The sequence below is a fragment of the Scophthalmus maximus genome, chromosome 9 (genome assembly GCF_022379125.1).
Source record: "Scophthalmus maximus strain ysfricsl-2021 chromosome 9, ASM2237912v1, whole genome shotgun sequence".
Taxonomy (NCBI): Eukaryota; Metazoa; Chordata; class Actinopteri; order Pleuronectiformes; family Scophthalmidae; genus Scophthalmus; species Scophthalmus maximus.
In genome coordinates this window covers 6742752-6763031 of record NC_061523.1, presented here as the reverse complement: position 1 = coordinate 6763031, position 20280 = coordinate 6742752, and the positions used below count along the sequence as shown (strand labels likewise).

The following is a 20280-nucleotide window of genomic DNA, read 5'->3' as shown; positions in this document are numbered from 1 at the left end:
CGTTAAACAGCTTCGTCCTCAGTGTTGTGAAAATGTAAGACACTGGTAAAGTAAGGAACATCAGTTCATCATCACATTTAAAGTGATGTGGCTCTGAGTGTTTGTCCCAGGTGACAGAAGCAGCACTGCAGTCTACACGCTCAACTGCATCGCAGCACAACCTGGCAGTTTAAATTAGCTCACTAACAGGGGACTGCGATTTGCCAACTGCCACGCTGAACGAAAAACACGGTCCCGTGCTTCTCAGAAGAACTTACTTGGACATGGTGCGACCAGAGCGTTGCCAGGGAAACGAGACGTTGTCGACAGCCGCCCGGTAGCTGTAGACGCCCAGTAGTCCGAGAGCGAGGGCGACCTTGGAGACCCACGAGCACCGTCTTTGAACCAGGAGGTAGATCAGAGCCAAACAGAAAGCAGCAAGCAGGGAGAGTACCACCTTGTGTTCAGAGCTAGAAAAAAACAACAGATGGGGACACAGACAGTCATGGGGTGAGGAAAAGACCCTTCACTCTAACACAAATGGACACTTTGTAATCTCAAACTCTTGTTTTTTTTTAGCCTAAAATATAGGATGTGTGAAAATAAATTAATTGGTTTCAATTCACTAAAACCCCAAAAAATCAACAAAAACAAAGCTTTAAAGCCTTGAAGTGGAGAATTTTCTGAGCAACAGAGAACACTATCCGACATATCCTCCAGCAATAGTGTAGACTTTAAAGAGCCATGGATCTTCAATTGTTTACTGGATTTAAGGCCATACAGTGTGAAATTACACCATACAGAGCACAGACAGGAAATTAGAGCTCAAAGGAAATGTCAGAATTGAACCGAAGCTGTGTATATAGCCATTTGCTGGATCTGACAGCAGTGGAAGTTGGGCACTTTGAGAGAAGAGGAGGAGAACTAGATCTCATTAACTGAGCAGCAGGCAGTGCAGGTACAGTAGGAGGAAAGGGCAGGACTGAACAGGGAAAAGGTCAAAATACACATCTCTATTCCACAATGTGATGCATGTTAAAGAACCAAAGCGTGATAACCCTGCCCTGGGCCGGTGACAAGATATTATCGGCTATGAAACAATCACAGATCATTAACAGCGAAAATCACTACGTTGAGGATCCCGTCAGTTTCTCAGACAGCAAACAAAACTTGAAACGGTTTCAGTGTCAGAGAACCAGACTAGTTCAGTGTAAACACCCTTCAGCTTCCCTCGAGTGTAACGACCAAATTATTCAGGAACGTATTTGGTTATCGAGAGTAATTTCCCAGTGTTTTTCACTCAACCAGCCCTAATTGTGTGTTGTTACTTCAGTAGGTGAGACCCTGCATTTTGCTTAACGGCTTTAAATAATCCTCAGAGAGCAGGAATTAACTGTTTTCATTGATCTCTAACACTTAAGTGTAGGTGGAGATACAAATGTAAATTGAATTTGTCGCTGCATTGCATTCTAGTTTACTGAGGCTACTGTTTTTTGGGGAAAAAAGTGTGTCGCTGCCTTTTAAATACGAATCGATAGCTGCATGACTGAGGAAACAAAGACGATTCACTTTAATACTGCACTAAAACCTCAACTTTACTCCAGATTGTTTTTCTCCTCTCAGCCTCAAACTGCAGCTGTTGAAAATTAGCTTTTGTAATGTCCTGTCACCTGTGTGTTCCCCACATATAAAAAAGAAAAATATGCTTTCTTTACACCATAAGACTAATAGCCCTCAGCTCTGCTCGCAGCCCCAGATCCGTTACAGCCTACAACATAATCTGTTTTATGCATGGATGTAACTTGTATTTAAAATCCCACTTTCAGATGCACTTCTGATCTTCAGTATAATTACTTTACATTCATATGGTAAAACTGTTTTATGTTGTTTAACAATGGCCTCAGAGAAACTAAAGCGAGACACACAACACTCCTGTGATTCTCCTCTGGAGCACATCTTAGGAATCATAATGCTGCTAAGGTAAATCTGACTCAGTCAGGAAGCTGCTGCTGCTGCTGCTGCTGACTGAGTCTCTTTGCTTTGGTGCCTAGTAAAAACAACTGAAGTTTACAAGCCGAGGAAGCTTGCTAGCTATGACTGCTTGCCCTGTTGGGTTAAATATGCTCGAGAACAATATTTGTGTAATCATCACTCGGCCCTGCTTTTGGTGTCTTTCAGCTCATTGTTTTGATTTTATACCCAACAACCACACTGTCTGGTTCACTGCCACCGCTCTGATCAGCATCACTTTCAGGAAGTCAAAAAGATCAAATGAACCCTGCTTATACTACCTGTCATAAAATGAAATGTGTGTCTGTGTGTCTGCATGCACACTGCATTTATAACAGCTATGTGGATGGCTCAGTTATACTTTGCCTGTGTTGTTGACTAACAAGGTTAGTGTCTGGCTAATCTGGTAGCAATTGCCAGCCTGCAAAGAGGTTGGAGGCATGCGATTGTCTTAGGGGTGGGGGTGGGCGGCACTGGTGATGTGCCCACTGTCCCGAAAAAGTGACTTTTTTAATGATAAGAATGAATCTATGACACATCTGCTATATGAAAACAGGTGATGACAGACGATTTCATAAGAATGAGTTTTAATTATCCAATAAAATATATACATTTATTTGGATTTCGAATGAAATGATTAATCCAATATTGGCCTTTATGGAGTTTAAAAATTTCGAGTTGTATGTTTCTCCAATTGAAACGTGTGCAACACTTCAAGAATATTGGTAAAGCCAACCTGTTAAGCCAGTGTCCAACATCGGGAAGGTGAGCCCATTGCACCCCCGTCTGGTTGAGTGAGCGCAGCAGCCGGCAGCAGGCCAGAGTGAAGGGCGGCGTGGCCAATGCTAGCCACTTCTCCGAGCAAACCTCTGCCTTGGGGTGAGCGGAGGGACGGCAGTCTTTGGAAGGGAGCACGTGCTCTTCCTCGTCTCCCGAGCCCCTCTGCTCCCTGAAGTATTTGCGGCAGACGTCCTGGAAGACGGCGAGGCAGAGGGTGCTGAGCAGAAAGTACCAGGTTTGGTGCTCTTCCTCGACGAAGCTGCTGGCCGCCAGGCTGAGAGTGTGTCCGATGGTGCCAGCCAGCAGCAGCACGTCCAGCTCTGACAGTGACCACTCACTGCCACCGCTCCTCAGTGGAGACTATGGAGAAGGGCAAAAGTGCATTAAAAACATAAGCTTTAAAATGTCCAAAGGCTGTTCTGTATGGTTACAGTAGTGTGCAAACAACATTTACGTGTTTACTTCTGTAGAAGAGGTCGCATGTTTGCTTTTGTATCTGTTCATCTATTACTCAGCTGGGATTTCCATGAGATTTTGCAAAAAGGTAGGTCTTAAGTTAAGAAAGACATGATACCATTCATAATAAGTAGATCCTCACCAAAGTCCAAATCATAGGGGTATCTATATATATTTCACGCATGTATTTACCTTAAGATTTTAACTTTAATACTATGTACAACTGGTGTAAGAATTGCAACAACTACAACCACATAAGCCTGTGCTGTTTTGTCCATCACTGGCAGTTATAACTTTATTGTTCAACTCAGTGGGATAATTAGTTGGACCAAACTACTGCTTGGGTGATTCATACCAATCTACTTCCAACACTGAAATAAACTCATCCAGTGCCCACTTCTACCTGCTCTCTAATGTCGCGCAGATCATTTTACACTCAGATGGGAATATAGAAGAAGATATAAAAGATATGATGTTTCTCAAAAAGAGACACTGTACAGACTGCTGCTCATGATGTTTGGATTTTCAGGTGAAACATGAGATTACTCTTTCACGTGCTACTGATGTGTAGACGCCATGTTATTGTACTACAGACACTGACCACGCTGTTATTCTTAAAGTGTGCTCTGTCACATTCCGATGCTTCCACCAAAAGTTTAAGATTGGGGTTTGTCCTTTCATGCACTTATTTCAGCAGCAAAAATTTGAGCCCAACAAACAGCAACCACATACAGAAATACACCTTAGTGTGCGTTTACCTCGAAGACAAAGAGACGCTGAACTGTTTCATATTTGTTTTTCCCTTTAAAAAAAACAACAGGATTTTGTTGCTCTATACAACATTAAATATTCACTGCTGCTTGTGAGAACTGGACACAAGGGCGAAAGCGAAGCAACACCTTCCGTTGAACTTCTGCAACAGTGTCAGGACGAACTTTTTGAAGAATATTTGATTTTGCAGTGTATAAAGAACGTCACAAGTGAGTTCCGTTGTTGGATTAGTCAAACAAAGAGATCCCTTCTTATTAACGTCTCTAATTGTTTATTTGTTCTGTGTTCAATTTAAGAAATACTGAGACGTTGAATGATGTCAATTTAAATAGCAGCTGAGAAAACTGAGGTGTTCTAAAACATTCAACCAGCTGTGCTTATTAGGGATGAACGAGGTATTTGGTTAAGCAGAGGCTGTTCATTCATTCTTGCACTGCTGACAAGAGGGCTGATGTCCCGTACGCCGACAACTTCATGTCATGGCCCAAAGGGAGCAGTAATGTGTTTTTCCAGCTCCATTGCTCCCAGCTCCGGTCTTTCTCTCCTCCAGTGGTTGTCAAATCTCAAAAGCAAAAAATTCTCACGTTCTCCCGCCTTGAGTGAGTCTTTTGCAACCTCATTGCGTTCACTGTACTGTTTCAAAATGGATGGAATACATCATAGGTACGAACTGAAAATATCCCTGAATTCATTTGGGAAGCATTAGCATTTATACAGAATTGATGCCACTCTGTTGTCTCACAACTAATACATACATTTTCACTGGAACCTGCCTTAAAATACATCACAAATATATGACTGAAGTTAGCACTTATCACATTTGAGGGCAAATCCAAAGTAAATGCCTGGAGAGCAGAATCCAGGTCACATCTCACACTCACTTCTTGTATCTGACAATGGAATCAACAATGCTCAGGGAAAAAATATTTGATTCTTTTCCTATTAGCTATCACTGCTGCTACTGACAGTTGATGGCTCCCAATTGGTTGACAGGTTTGAAAGTTGGGTGTCGTAAAAGTTCCAAACTGGTTCGGGTCCAGCTTGTAAGACAGGAATGATTCCAACTCCACTGGCAATTTGACTTCCAAATATCAGCAGGACCAGTGGAGTATATCAACGGTGGAATACTTGGCCCACTTATGTTAGATTTATGCACTGTGCTTCTAAGGAAGAGTTTTTAGAACAACTTCATTAATTGCCATGCTTATTTAAGTGTCACATCTGATTTTAAAAGTCTTTATCTGTGAAACACTGAGCTGTGGGTCGGGCCGGGAAATGCAGATGCTCTCAGCTTTTTACTATCTAAAATAACTTTGCTAGGCTAAGAGGACTCCTATCAAAACAGGACATCAAGACGTTAATCCACACATTTATCCCGAGCAGCTATTGTAACTGTCTACATATAAAAGCTCTCAGGCAACTACAACTTCCAAAACATTCTGAGGTTAAACCTAATGAACAAATATGAACATAATGTAACACTCATTCTGCATTTGTCAGAGAATCAACATCAAAACATCACTGTTGACCCCTGCTGAAAAACTGTCCTGGACATAACCACTGACAAAATGGCAGACGGTCATTTTTTATTCTTCAGTTTTTGCCTGGATGAATCAAATATGATTTAATGTTTGACTAGTGAGCGAAAGGTGCTGGTAGGTGGACTTTTAAGCACTCAGCTGCTGAATGTGGCCTTATATTTAATAAACAGATACGGAAGATATCAATTTGTCATCTGACTAAGCCAGAAAATGAATATGCATATTTTCCACAAATATTGAACCATCATTTTAATGATCAAAAGAATGCTTTAAAATTGGAACAATAAAGGACAAGCCTGTATATGAATCTTCAATCTATCTGAAAAGTATAAAAGGTTAAATCCTCTCCAATCAGCCCCAGGGCAACAAATACAGTAGAACATCTATTAATCATAACCTGAACTCAAGATGGATAAAGGACGTTGTTCTACCGCTCTGTTGGAAACCTTTTCTGCATTATGACAAAGCACTGTGGACAGAATCACATTTTTTTCCCCCTCTATATTCACAAAATATTTTTTCCCTAAAACCACAATCTGCATTAATGCCAGTTGACAGCATATTTCTGTTATTCTCTGCAAAAGTTGTATAGACGGGTCAAATCAGTTGTGATGCCTGAGGAAATACTTCAACCAGTGTTGGGTATGATATGTGTATATGATTTATGATTATTCTACTGGCAGCCAACTGAACCCGGCTTTCCCTCTTGCAGTTGTTGAACAGCCTCTTGCACTGAGACCTCGAATATTAAGACTTTCTCATTTCAAATATAGAGTATTTATTTTCACTCAAAAAAAAACAGCTAGTATTGTGCTCAGAGTTCCTTACAAATGTCATGACATCAATGGATACATTTGTTACAGAGATATTAGTTTTTTTTAAATTATTGCAGATATTTTACTCTTGTCATTTAATTTTCTCCAATTTCTCTTTTCAAATATTCCCCCACTATTCCCCCGTGGTCATAGAAAACATTTTTTTAAAGGGCGTGTACTCACTCCAGGTCTTTAAAATTCATTCAGCTGGGATTCTAATCACATTTTTGTGGTAGGTTTGTTAAACGTGCTTAATATTTCAGTTTCTGGACCTCACTCTGCCTTCAGAGAAACTAATCAGGATACTTTTAATAAAAGATTTGGATGCCACCCATAAGGCGGTCATTTATCAAGCCAAACCAGGCACGGCTCTGCACTTGGATCCAAAGTGATCGAGGTGATTAAAGAATCTAACAACACTCTGAATGACTTTTGATCATTTTGTACACTTCCTTCTTTCATTTAAAAACTTTGTCGCACAATATTTTCTTTCTTTTTTCTCCTCAGTGGTGAGTCAAGCTGTATTTTCAGAGCACTTTGAAGTAAATTGAGCGGTGGTTTTAAAAAATGTTCAAAAGGATGCCAAATTGGCTAAAGCACATATGATGTGATCCTGTAAGAAAAATCAGTTTTGAGCATTTTCTTGCAAATTCGTTATTTTTGTTGTATATATCAAATATATAGTGTGACAACGAAACAGCTCCATTGCTTAATGTCCGCATGAAAATGATCCTGTCGGTCATGACGCGGATTTTATTTCCTCAGGCAGGATCACTATTTCTGGAACAAGATATAAACCACATCATGATACCAGGCAGCACTTCTGTACGAAAAAAAAAATGCATTGCTTTCAAAATAATCAATAAGATTCTAAAAATTATTCCAACATCTACCGCATTAAGGAGGCAGAAAGGCGCCTGTTGATTATATTTTCATGCTTAGACCAGTAAAAATATTTCTGTTAAAAAACATCTGCAACAGGATTCAGACCTAAATGAATTCAAGTAACATGTTTTTATAATTGAGGACAGATTACAGCTTATTAAACATGAATATATACTATCATGAGCTAGTCTGCCAATCAGGAACCAGCAGTGTGATTCTCCAGGAGGTTTATTTCATATGAAAAATAAGTTATACTATGACTTGTTTGTTGTACATAAGTCATTTAATATAAACATGTGCAATAGTGCAACATCACAATCTGGTATCAGCACTAATAATCAATCAAGCACTTTATTTATCATTATGCCTGACCAAAGTCTCACATTTGGTACAGAGGCCTTAAAGATTTTGAATGTTTTACATTTGAATGTGCAGCATTATGTTTTGTGTTGCCAACAGGCCACGGACATTGGGATGAGATTTGCTTCGAGGCAGTCTCCATTCTCAAAAAGATAAAACTCCCGACATGACTTAAAGTGAGCTAGACTTGTTACCTGCTCCCTCCCGTACGGTATAATACTGACACACTTATATTCTACTCAGAGCGTTTTCGGTGTTGCGGCCTGCACGTGAGCAGTAAAGAATGTTACACAAAGATGAAATCAATCGTTAGTTATGGCCAATTTGTTCTAAATACTTTGACTTTATTATACATACGAGTTTGATGCATTAATTTACTATTATTGTCTTTTGACACAATCTTCTGTCCTTCTGTTAACTTTGCAGCTAAAGTCTGGTAATTTCCTAATAATGGGCAGCTGGGTGAGGAGGAACATACAGTATGTGCACACGGACAGTGACGTTTGTGTGGCATTGGAACTCAAGGACAAAACACCAAAATTCTTTCAATAAAGATGCCCAGCACTGTACATTTCATCCACATCCTCCAGCGTGTAGATTTGGAAGACTATTTCTATGCCCAAGTTAATGATCCCTGGATTTCCTGACTTTTTTGGGGGCCGTGTCATCACTTTCTCAAAGTTCCCAGGAGGGAAATGAGTTGTAACCTTTTACAGATAAATTACTGCGAGCAAAGAGATGCAGCAGTAAAGAGGACTCATCTTTTAGGCCAATTTAAACAAACACCAAAGACTGAAAGCTTCCACATTCTGAATAACTTGTCCTGCTACATCTGATTGACTGCTCTTATTGTATATAACAGAGTAATATATATACTGTATACAACTTTTATTTGTTTAGGTCAATTTCAATAGAGCTCTTTGTGCAGTAACTTTGTAGGTTTAATGGTGACATAGTGGTTTAGTGACTGTTCTCCTTGACGTGTTTAATGTTGTTTAAGGACTGGTGATTTTATTTGAGCAGTGCACTGGCAGTTTTAGCACAGATGATTTGGTCTCTTTTCTAAAGTTGGCAGGAAAACAACTCGTATAAATATGCTGATCATCTGTTTTACATTTGCATTCATCAATACATGAGCTACCTTTGTAGAAGTGATAGTGTAATAGTGGTAACATATCTATCGAGTTGAAATAATTATCCGTAAAATCTTTCAATCCCATTAAATTAATAAAAAAATAAACAAACCACTGCAAATTAAGTAGTATCGTTTTAGTCGTATTACTTAGGTCAAATGATACAACTGTCCATTTTCGAGTTGGTCTTATTGTCAGAGATCCCACTGTTTATATATATATATACACATAAAAAAACCTAATATTCAACTGGACACATCTAAATTTTTCCTAAAAATGCCTTTATATCCATCTGAGAGTCTAAGTTTATTTGGCCTAGTTCCACTTTTTCCATTGCACCACAGTTGTGACCTTCGCTGGGCGATTAAAAGGTTGAGTGAAACTGTGTAATGCAGAGTGGAAGACACCACGAAGCTGCAGACACACAGCGATCTGCACAGATTCAGTTCTGGTTGACTGGGACATTGTTCGGTGTGAGTGCAATAATTGCGGGCTGACAAAATCGTGTCAAGGAGTAACAAAAAACATATGCCATTTAAAATGATGGATTATGCTCATCAGTGCAGTGGTGTGTTTTTTTTAAGAAATGTGAGCTGTTTTTTAGTGGATTTGGAAAACAGTGGGAGCCTCTGACCTCTGGGACGTAGAGTTAAACCTGCAGTACAACAGACTGCGGCAGCTCACATTTTAATGTTCCACTGGCTTCAGTGGGAAAGCTCAGGAGTTTGAACAACACTGTCTCAGTTCCCTCAATATGACTCTCACAGTTACTGCATTGATAAAACATAAATCTTGGGATATATTTACCATTTGATAATTTTATTTTATTTTAACATATTAACATATTACCACACCAGTTTCCTTTGCGTTACTGATTCTTATTCAAATAGGCTCTTTGCCATCTTCCAGTAAAAATCATGACGAGGTGTGCGTACAGCCAGTTTCATTAGTGCCTAAAGTCTCAAATCGACTAAAAAGCCATGAGTTGGTTCTCCATCCATAGACAGTTGGATTCACCAAATATAGAAGAGCTGCAACAGTTAATCGATCAATCGATTAGTGATCGACTTCTAAATTAATCGCCAACTATTTTGATAATCAATTAATCGGTTCAAGTAGTTTTTATGGGGGAAAAAAAACTAGACGAGATTCTCTGATTTCAGCTTCTTAAATGTGAATATTTTCTGGGTTTTTTGCTCCTCTTTGACAGTAAACTGAATATCTTTGGTGTGTGGACAAAACAAAACATCATCTTGGAGTTTTGGGAAACACGATTGACAATTTTCAACATTTTATGAACCAAACAACGTATCGATTAATCGAGAAAATAATCGACAGATTGATCAATAATGAAAATAATCAATAGCTGCAGCCCCTCAAATATAGATATTTTTCCTCACTTGTACCATTAATCTTCTTTGTTATAAAGCAAGTACAGAGCATCTGAACTTTTCAGACCTCACATGCAGCGGACTGTACATGTTAAGGACGTGTATACGTACGTATCTGTTACAATCTCTGCCTGTGTCTGGGTGGTATTTTTAGGTGCACAAACTCACCTTTCCGTGAATCTTTGGCCCCAGGGGGAGTCGGCGTGTTGCCATGGAGATCAGAATACAAAACATTGCAGAGGAGAAGGCAACGGCGGCAAACACGAGACCCCAGGAGAGGCTGCAGAAGTAGCAGGAGCTCTCGGCAGATGTGCACACCAAGACGTGAACTGAGGCGAGCAGCAGGCACAGGAGGTAGAAGGGCAGGGAGAGCAGGGCTGAGAGGACGGGGAGGTCCACTTCTGCGGCACCACTGAGGGCTTCAGGCATCGCCAGCACTAAGACCAACAGGAGCTTAAAAGCCAGGAGAGAGGGGAAGAACGAAGCTGGTTAAAAACTTTGATCAAGCTTTTGTCTGACTGACAAAATGAAAACAAACGTAGCATGGTGTGAGCAGTATGTGAACAAAGTTTAATTTTAGTACAGATCTATTATAGATTCGATTTTCTTTCTCTACACTCCTGTGACGCATTCATTTATCAATCCTAAAAGTTTTTAGGATGAATTGATTTCTTCTGTCCTCACCTGAAACACAAAGACCATGCCTGCGATCATGGAGTACATGTCGTACTTGCCCAGCTGTTGGCTGAGAGCTGAGCTCATGGCAGCCAGTGCATCAAGATACTGCTTCAGGACCTTTTTGCCCATGTTGCTCAGCACCTCAGAGGTGTTTCCCTCCAGGTAGAGCTTCATCCAGCTCCCATGAGCCTTTTCTGCCACACGGAACTGCTCGAAGCCGGCGTCTGGATTCAACAGAAGTTGGGAGAGGAGGGGGCAGGTATCAGCGAATTGGAGTGTTAAATAGTGCGTCTGCAGAGTGGACATTAATCAGGGATTACTTGACATTAAGGTACAATGTCAATTACTCAAATTCTTGGCGGTGATGTTACGCAACCTTCTTGCTGCAGATATTGCATTCATATATATTTGTCAAAATGAGGAGGACGTTTGCAGCATCTAATTAATAACCTCTATGAGTTTTCTTGTGCAGCGTCACCTTCATTTTTCTCTGTTTATTCATCACCAGTTGATCTGATGCATCAGGACAATGACAATTATTTATGAAAGCAAACAATCTGAGCTTCACGATTGTATAACTTTAGCTCCTGCCAACAGGCTGCCTTTAAATTAAATGCAATATTTTCAGTATTATAGGAGAACACTGTTCCCGAAAGTTACTAGCATTATTTCCTTGTGTACAACAACAATAATCTGTTAATGTATTGTGACATATTTACAATTTTTGGATGCTGAGGCATGACTGGCTGGGGCTGGGGCTGGACACCCCCCCCCCCCCCCCCTTCTTTTTTTTTTTACTATTAGCTTATTTAAATAGAAACAAAACCTTGAAACAAGTGAAGAGTGCTTTGTCACACATAAGAAAAAGGCTCCAGGCTACTGTCTTCCCTGCTGTATTTCACCATTAAGAGAATACAGGTTGTATTCCCACTATTTGTTTCCATGTGAATTAGAATTCAGTAATATTATTCACGTCTTCATCAATCATGCTGGTGTATGTTGGATGCTTTACACGGACAATTTATGACATTTCACAATTTTTCTTTTTCCGTGTCCTGTGTCTTTTTCTTTCAATAGAAAAGATAATTTTGCTTGTGGTACAAACCCTTGAGTCATGAAGGAAGCAATGTATAATTTGACAAGCTATGGCTCATTCACACGTGTAAAGAAGCAGATGAGATTATGCCTTTTTTCCATTTTACTTCAGTGCTTTAAGAGCCTGTTCAAGGACAAAGCAATGTGGAGGTTTGATTTGTGATATACTTCAGCAAAAAACACACACACACACACACACACACACACACACACACACACACACACACACACACACACACACACACACACACACACACACACACACACACACACACACACACACACACACACACACACACACACACACACACACACACACACACACACACACACACACCTAAAAACAACATTTTGCAGCATAACACCTATCTCAGCAGCATAGGCATATAGGTGATGAATAGTGACTGTGGCTTTGCCAGACAGAGAGGGTGGTAGAAATATTAGAATCTTAAGCCACAGGCATGAATCATGCAATATCGATGGCCCTGGCTATGTTTCATCTGTCTGAGAGTACGGGTACTGGTTAATGGCCCTCCAAGATGCCTGGGGTTAGAAGCACAAAAAAACCCCAACACAATATGAAGATTGGAACAAGAGAGACAGGCAAAGAACGTGGAAGAGAGATATGGATGAAGAGCCGGGTTGATAAAACCTTTTATCACCAGAGTTAACCTTCAAAGATAAATGATTATAAAAAGTTAACAGAGACTGCACAAAAATGTCAGAATCAGAATGTCCTACAGAAGCTGAGAGTGGCTGGGCATTATAGATCTTTTGCAAAATATTTTTATAGTCATACTGTTTGTCTCCTTGATGAAACATACTTGGATCCTGAAATCAGCATGATTTCTTTTCAGGCAGAAGGCTGATTTCTTTTAAGAATCCTGTTTCACACCCAGTAAAATATGACCCCAACAGGTGTCCAACACGCATGCTACTTAAAATACCGCCCCAGGCAAATTTACCAGCAGTGACAACTATTATCTTCTACCACATAAGAGCTTCATGATTACCCAGTGGACCGATTTAAATAAAATCAAATAAAAAATCAACACATCCAAATGTAGGTCTGCTGAAATAATTTCCATTTCATCCCATCACTATGGAAACCAGGGACCAAAATAGAGAGGAAAATGTGCTGCCAGAGCTGTAAGGTTGTTTTTTTTCTGGAAAGGAAGTAGTTTGTTTCTAATGAAGTTCTGACAAATACATTTTTAGCTGTTTAAACAAAATTGAGTCGGCACTCTGTACATTTGTCCTCTACATAATACACACAAGAGAGTATCAATATTGTATCAGTATATGTTATATGACAAATACAAATGTGTGTGGCTCAAAAGATGATTCTAAAACAAAACACATCATCACATATCAGAGAAAAAGGATAATGTCTCGTGGAGGTTGGGGACAGTACCTGCGGAGTGGCAGACTGGGGTGGTGGTTCCCATTTTCAAAAAAGGGGGGACTGGAGGGTGTGCTCAAATAATCGGGATATTACTCTCCTTAGCATCCCCAGGAGAGCTAATTTCAGAGTCTAGCTGGGTTACTGCGGGGGTCCCTGTTAGTGATATTCAAGGACAGGATTTCAAGGTGCAGCCGTTGTGCGGAGAGTGTCCAGTCCGGGAACCTCAGAATTGCATCCCTGCTTTTTGCGGATGATGTGGATCTGTTGGCATCTTCAGGGGTTTTGTTCATGAGTCAGAAGAAAAAGGGAGCGGAAGCTGGACAGGTGGATTGGGGGAGTCGGAAGGCGTAGATTGATCGGTAAAGCTCACCTATGGTCATGAGCTCTGGCTAGTGACTGAAAGAACGAGATCGTAAATACAAGCGGCCGGAATTTCCTTTCTCCGTAGGGTGTCTGGCGGCCTTAAGGCTAAGGTGAGGACATCTGACAGGGGTTAGTAGATCTAATAAGGATGCCATCTGGGCGCTTTACTTTGGAGGTTTAGCGGACATGTCCAACTAGGAGGAGACCTAAGGGTAGACCCAGAACTCGCTAAAGGGACTACATATCCCTTCTGGCCTGGGGCGCCTAGGGAAAGCTTGGCCGGGGAGAGGGATGTCTGGAACACCCTGCTTAGCCGGCTGCCTCCGCAACCTGATCTCAGATTAGTGGAAGAAAATGGATGGATGGATAACTTTCAATGTAATTAAGTTAATAATACTTTTTAGTGATCCAAGATAATGACCATTCCTCCGGTGCCTGTTATTTTCCAGTCATCAGACTTGTCCTTGCTTTCAAAACCATTCCATGTTCATGGTACGACAATAAAAAAAGTAACCTTTCAAAGTAAAAAAAAAGGAAATCTTAAATCTTAAATTAAATGCCACATGTCGAATTATTTTACAAACAAGACACTTATCAAAGAGCTTTCTCTCTGCTTCCATCCCTCTGTCTCATTTAAGATAGATTACTTCCGACCGATCAAACATTAGCAATGGTAATTGCTGCCACTGTTGCATCAGATGTTTGTGAGAGTGAAGGACAGCAACAGACAGACGGACAGAGAGGGAAGAAAATAAGAGGGGGGAGAGGCTGTGATATGGATAACTTCGACAAACAGTGTGACCCCCCAGATATAAGTAGGGAGAAAGACTCTGTGAGGATATACGCATTCAATTGCACAAAGAGTGGGCAGCATTAATGTTCCAGAACAAATCACAGACTTTTTGAATCTCCCTGGTGGAGTTTTCACAGATGTAAGGTTATTTATTCATGACTTGAAGAAATCCGTACATCACTTACATCCTGACATGTCAGGAGCTAGTGTGCCGAGAACAGGTCAGTGTTTATGGCGGCTTTTTATTCCCCTCTTGTCAGTGCATGTGTGTGATTCATCTGTACCAACCAGACACTTCAAATTACTGTAGCTGAAACATCTGGAGGATTATATGACTGCAAGACGAAAATATAAAATCTGTTAACTAACATCAGAAATCATTACCCAAATATAACCATCTGTTTAAATTGATTTATTTTCATCTGAGTCATGCTGAAATTGAAAAATTCCTTGTTTTTGAAATAAGACTGCAGTGTTGATGACGTTTGGGTTGATGAATTTTTTTGAATTTATAGGATGATCCTACCCTTGTTTTGATGCAGGCGACAACATGCATTGAATAATGAGGAGATGGACTTTTATTTAGAGCAAACCATTTCTGAGTCAACTTAAGTCTTTGCTATCTGTATTTTTACATGCACAAAACTGTCTGAAATACAAAATAAAACCATAATGTCAATAAGGTAGTTATCCTCTTCGTCTTAGTTATGCATATTTTATGTGAATACCTCATGTGTTCAGTATTCAGATTTTACAACCTGTTATAGACATCTGTCAGAATATACAGACACCTAAATATTATGCCTTGGGATCAAAGAGGCTGATGCTATGCTACAGCAGCTCATATTCCACTTGAAATGGTAAGCCACTGTCAAACTGTCAACCCCCTGTTGATGTACTGTATATACAAATTTAGTCTCTGTTAATTGACAATGTTAGAGCAACAGGGCGCCGTAAACAAATGAATGTCTTAGTTTCTCTCTTCCATTCTGTAGTTTGGATATGTGTGATGCTTTTTAAATAACAGTAATTTCTTATGTCCTTGCTGATGTACTCAAAACAGGTGCTGGGGCATTTTCTCACAATGATTTATCACCATGTAATCTGAAATGACAATCTATGTATGTTTTGATTCTTGGCATAGCTAGGGGCAGCACAGCATTGACATTTTACCACCATAAAGGGGCAGTAAGCGATTTTGGAGAAAGATTGTTTGTTGTTTATTTTTTGACTGCACTGGTCGGGGCTCGAACCCGCAATCTCTGGTACGGGAGACCGACACGTTAAGCACGAAGCCAAAACCCCTGAGTCCTAGCGTGTGTCAGTAGCACGGCTCTTGGGGTGTCGGGGAGTGATGTTTACAAACTGCGAACACATTTGTTGTGTTGCCTGCACCATTTTTGGTTTTTCAATTTTCAGAGCCGAGGATGAGCTGAAAAAACTGATTACTTTTCGGCGAAAACAGAACCGACAGCTGGCAGCAGCGGGGAAATATTCGCTGAATTAAAAAATGTTTTAAACTCTAAAATAGTAACATCCAATCAGAACACTACTCACTCGCTTACTGTTCCTTTAATGAGTCATTAGAGCAACAAGGCTCAGCAAACTGTTTACTCATTCAGTGAATGCGGAGCAACATTATAATTAATTTGGAGTCGTGTTTGTCTGTAATTTAAAATATGACCAATATCAACTCTACTTTGGTGGCTCTGTTTTGGTCTCCGACAATTCCGATTTGTTAAGCTGCTGAATCCTCCAGTGTCCACCAGTTAACTAACTTTGTTTCTCCGTATGGTGCGGCAAAGTTTTTTTAGAGGGTGTCCCAGGAAATTGCTACATCTGGAAAAGAGATAACAGACAGGGACCCAAAACAGCAAGTCTGTGTGATGGGAAACTAAAACAATGAGCTGCAAAGGGCTAAAACACTCTGTAGAGCTGAAAGGAGCTGAAGAGTCTGGTGATTATTTTCTGTGGATCTGTCACGTGAGCCCTTTCACATTACAGACAGTGATGTGAACCAACGTTAATTGAAAAAAAAAAAGGCTTTGAGCGTGGTTAAGATGAACATGAGTAGCATGTGACTGAGCTCATGTGGATTTTTCTGAAGAACTCACAGCCATAGATAAACCAGAAAATTAAGTATGAGTTGCAAAAATTGTCAGGGAAAATTGTGAGGATTAGGATACTGCATGTGCTGGAAACTGTGATATTTTTTGTGTGTTACAATATGAGGGCCCCATTAACTAAATTAGTTTTGGAGAAGGCTGAGATGTACAGAAGTAATGGAAATTTATTTGATGTGTTTATTATTATTTGACCTTCCACAGAGATTAATACTATTACCACTCTGGAAACAAGACAGCATAATGATGAGACTCCCTGTCAGAAAAGGTCTTCATTGTCTGGGCTTTTAACAACTACAGAGGCTGGACGTAGTGAATTTGTTACCTACCTTTCTCATAGTTGGGCATGCTGTCTTTAAGCAGGCAGCTGAGCTGGTGACCATTGAGATGCAGAAAGCGCAGCTGGTCTCGGAGTGAGGTTTCTTCCAGGACACCTGGGATGACGCGCCCCACGCTGTTTTGAGATATGGGCAGGCCCAGTCCCAGGGCCAGGGTTGGGGTCAGGTCGACCTGCTCGACCACTCCGGGCTTCTCCATTCCCACTGACATGAGAGGGCAACAACACACAGAGAAATCAGTATAAGCTACTGTGCCTGCGGTACATGATGAATTTTTAATCACACATGGATTAAGTGCATTTAGTTGCATTTCAGTTTTCTTTTCTTGGAGGTATCTTTATTCTGACAACAACACATCAAAACAGGGGTCACTGACAATACCAGCTATCAGGTTCTTCATCTGTTTCGAAGATTTGTGCATATCAGTGCATATGTAGAATATATTCTAGTTGGACACCACTCTAACCACAGCAGCTGCAGCATCTCGTTGCCACTGCTTTAATTTTTCCCTCAGGACAGTCATACTTCGGTCAAAGAAAAGGGGGTGGGGGATGGTGGGGGAGTGGAGGAGTGGAGGAACGTCAGCCTTCCTCTATAAATGACTCTTATTTTATCAATTAAGGCAGAGTGCATACGTGACATCTAGTTTGTTGATCAGGGCAATATCTATCTATATCAATTATATCATAGAATCTGAACACAAAAGCCTCATACTTAATTTGCATTAATGCCTGTATATATAACCATGGGAAGGATGGTCACAACATGTAAAACCCTCCAAACACACAAAAAAAGAACAAATGAAATGGAAATTATCATGTGAATTGTGACTTTGTTTGTCCTCTGTTGACACTACTTCCTGTCGGATGCTTCCAAGAATACATACAGATTGAGAGCAAATTGTCTGCATCGTCTGTGTTTGAGGGGAGTTTTCAGGTTGCGATAATGAACTATACTGCTGTATATATGATGATATACCCAAATATTAACAACAAGGCTCACGTGTGGGAAAATGAAACGGCTACAGAGTAAACGCTGTGACAAATTTAGAAATTGGACACAATGAAATAGGCTGGGGAGTGATCCTTTTAAAATAAAAAAAAGGACACAGATTTTAAACCAGACAAGGACTTTGCTGTGTTAATCTCACAGCTATTTAGGATAATGCCATAAATCTACCAAGTTTATCAGGCTTGTTTAAATGTGTGCAATGACTGTCTCAAATGTTTAAGTTATGGTTTTAGTTGCAGCAATTATACTAATGAGTGGAGTTTTCGCAGACCCTTGGGGAAATTATAACAGTTTTATCAAACACACATTATTATTTCATAATATTGTAATTTGTTCCCTAAAAAAGAAGTCAAGAAAAAGTAATCTGCTGAGCATGTTATATTGAACCAACCCTCTCCTCTCTGTGTGCACTGTGTTATTTGGGTAAGACCAACGGGAGGGTTACACAACAATGCCACTCACATTCTGGCAGAACAGATGCATCATCACTCAGTGAAAAGGTTACATGCACTGAATGCTGAATCATTGATGAGAAAACTGCAGCTGAACACAATGCCACATGCATTAGAGCATCTAGCTCGCTAATATTGTCTCCACAACATTACAGCCATTTCTAAATTCTTGACATCTTAACTAACGAACACTTTGACAATAACAAGGTTAGCAGCTACTTGAACATTTGTTATGAAGACAGAAATGTGTACGTGGGTGCTGTAGTGCAGTTCATTAATATCCCCCTCGCATCAGTGGGCAGAAATTTTTTCTATCAATGTATCAAAACATGGTTGCATCAGTTACGGATGTGGTTGCACCACTGTTGCCGTTGTTCTCGAGGCTGTGAATTTATCACCTTATCCATTCTCTGTAAATGTTTTTTTTTCCTTGGTTTTGACTGTAATTTATGAAAACACGGGGATAGTGACAGAGGTTAACAGCAACTTCTCGTGTCTACACTGCCTGGTTAAAGTGCCATTGCCTCTGATGATCTGCCCAGCAATGCTGACTAAATGTTCCACCAATCTGCACTGAGAGAGTCAGAGTAAACAGTAAAGCCCAGGTACTGAGTGGATAATGAACTCCGATTCTAGGCAGACATTCTTCCCATTTAAAAAATAACCAGTCCTACCGATGAGGCCGCTGATAGCACCAACCATCAATTAAATAGATCACATTCCCATGTCAACATACAGTATGTACATCTAAGGTGGTATAAATAGAAATTCGGTACTTTATGGCATTAAGGTTTGAAAACGACTTCAACCAATCAGAATGTATCTTCTTTACAAGAAACACGTGGTGTAAGAATAAACTTATTGTATGGTTATACAGTATGTTTCGCTGTACTTGAATAAAAGTGTTTACATGGGCCGCTTTAAACGTATATCCTTATTAGTTTCTTATTTTGTGTGACTGGATCTTACGCAAGCAAACTATTTTTCTGCTGGTTATAAAAGGTTTGCTTATTTTTCACATACGACATTTCCTATGCTCTTCTCGCTGGTCTGCGGTGGGCGGGGCTCAGTAATGTCACATACTGCTGAGCACCAATCAGAATTTCTGCAACATTTCAATCAGAATCAGAGGCAGGTTGCTTTTGACGGCATCTGTCGAAAACCTTGCCCACACAGTCCGGATTACACTGTGTTTTTAAATGTAAAGCTCTTGTAAATAAGAGTAATACTTTAAGATGTTGTTTTAATTGAAAAACAAATTGCTAAGAGTGCTCCGAGGCTGTGAAGAGGTGTCCCTCCGGTGCTCTACAGTTTGAGGATCCAACTTGTTGAGTGAGGTTTGACAAATCTGGGGCACTCGAGAGGGTAATACATTTAAAAAAGGCTTTAATATAACTTGGCTATTTAGTCATTGTAACAATTAAATATCTAACATTTGTCAAACATGTTATATAGACTCCTCTTTGTAATGAATTATCATATCAACATGTATTTTTTCTATATATATGTTAATTTGTCTGTTTGCTGTATTGTTGCTTTGCCTAGATATGTGTATGTGGGCAGCTTCCTCCATTAGTTCATGATGAGAATTTACTTTAATGATATGACTATTTTCCTCTCCACACTGGTCATGTGATTACTTGAAAACACCGACAAAAACTGCCCAAAGGCAACCATCTCAACTTGCCCTGAAGAAGGACTCCATAGCTGAAACATGTCGGCGTCTCAGATTTCTTAAAACCTTACTCAACTAGATTTTTATTTTTATTTTGTGTGCCTTTTTTTCATGAATATTTGATGTTATAGAAAAATAGTGAAAACCCAAGTGTTCAAGGAATATATATCATGTTGGCATTCTAACCAAACAAACTTTACTTATTAAAGAAACAATATTAGGGCTT

General features: G+C 40.0%; 1 protein-coding gene across 3 annotated transcripts in view; it reads right to left on the bottom strand.

Moving 5' to 3' along the window:
• The window catches only part of pigg (phosphatidylinositol glycan anchor biosynthesis class G), a 57760-nt gene that overhangs the window by 23193 nt on the left and 14287 nt on the right, over positions 1-20280 (bottom strand). For all 3 annotated transcript variants that reach the window (XM_035649987.2, XM_035649986.2, XM_047334457.1), the window contains 5 exons: positions 16908-17120; positions 10806-11023; positions 10290-10574; positions 2726-3129; positions 258-449 (listed from right to left, as the gene is read on the bottom strand). In XM_035649987.2, the coding sequence (XP_035505880.1) occupies positions 258-449; positions 2726-3129; positions 10290-10574; positions 10806-11023; positions 16908-17120 (1312 nt within the window). The remainder of the gene's footprint in view (positions 1-257; positions 450-2725; positions 3130-10289; positions 10575-10805; positions 11024-16907; positions 17121-20280) is intronic.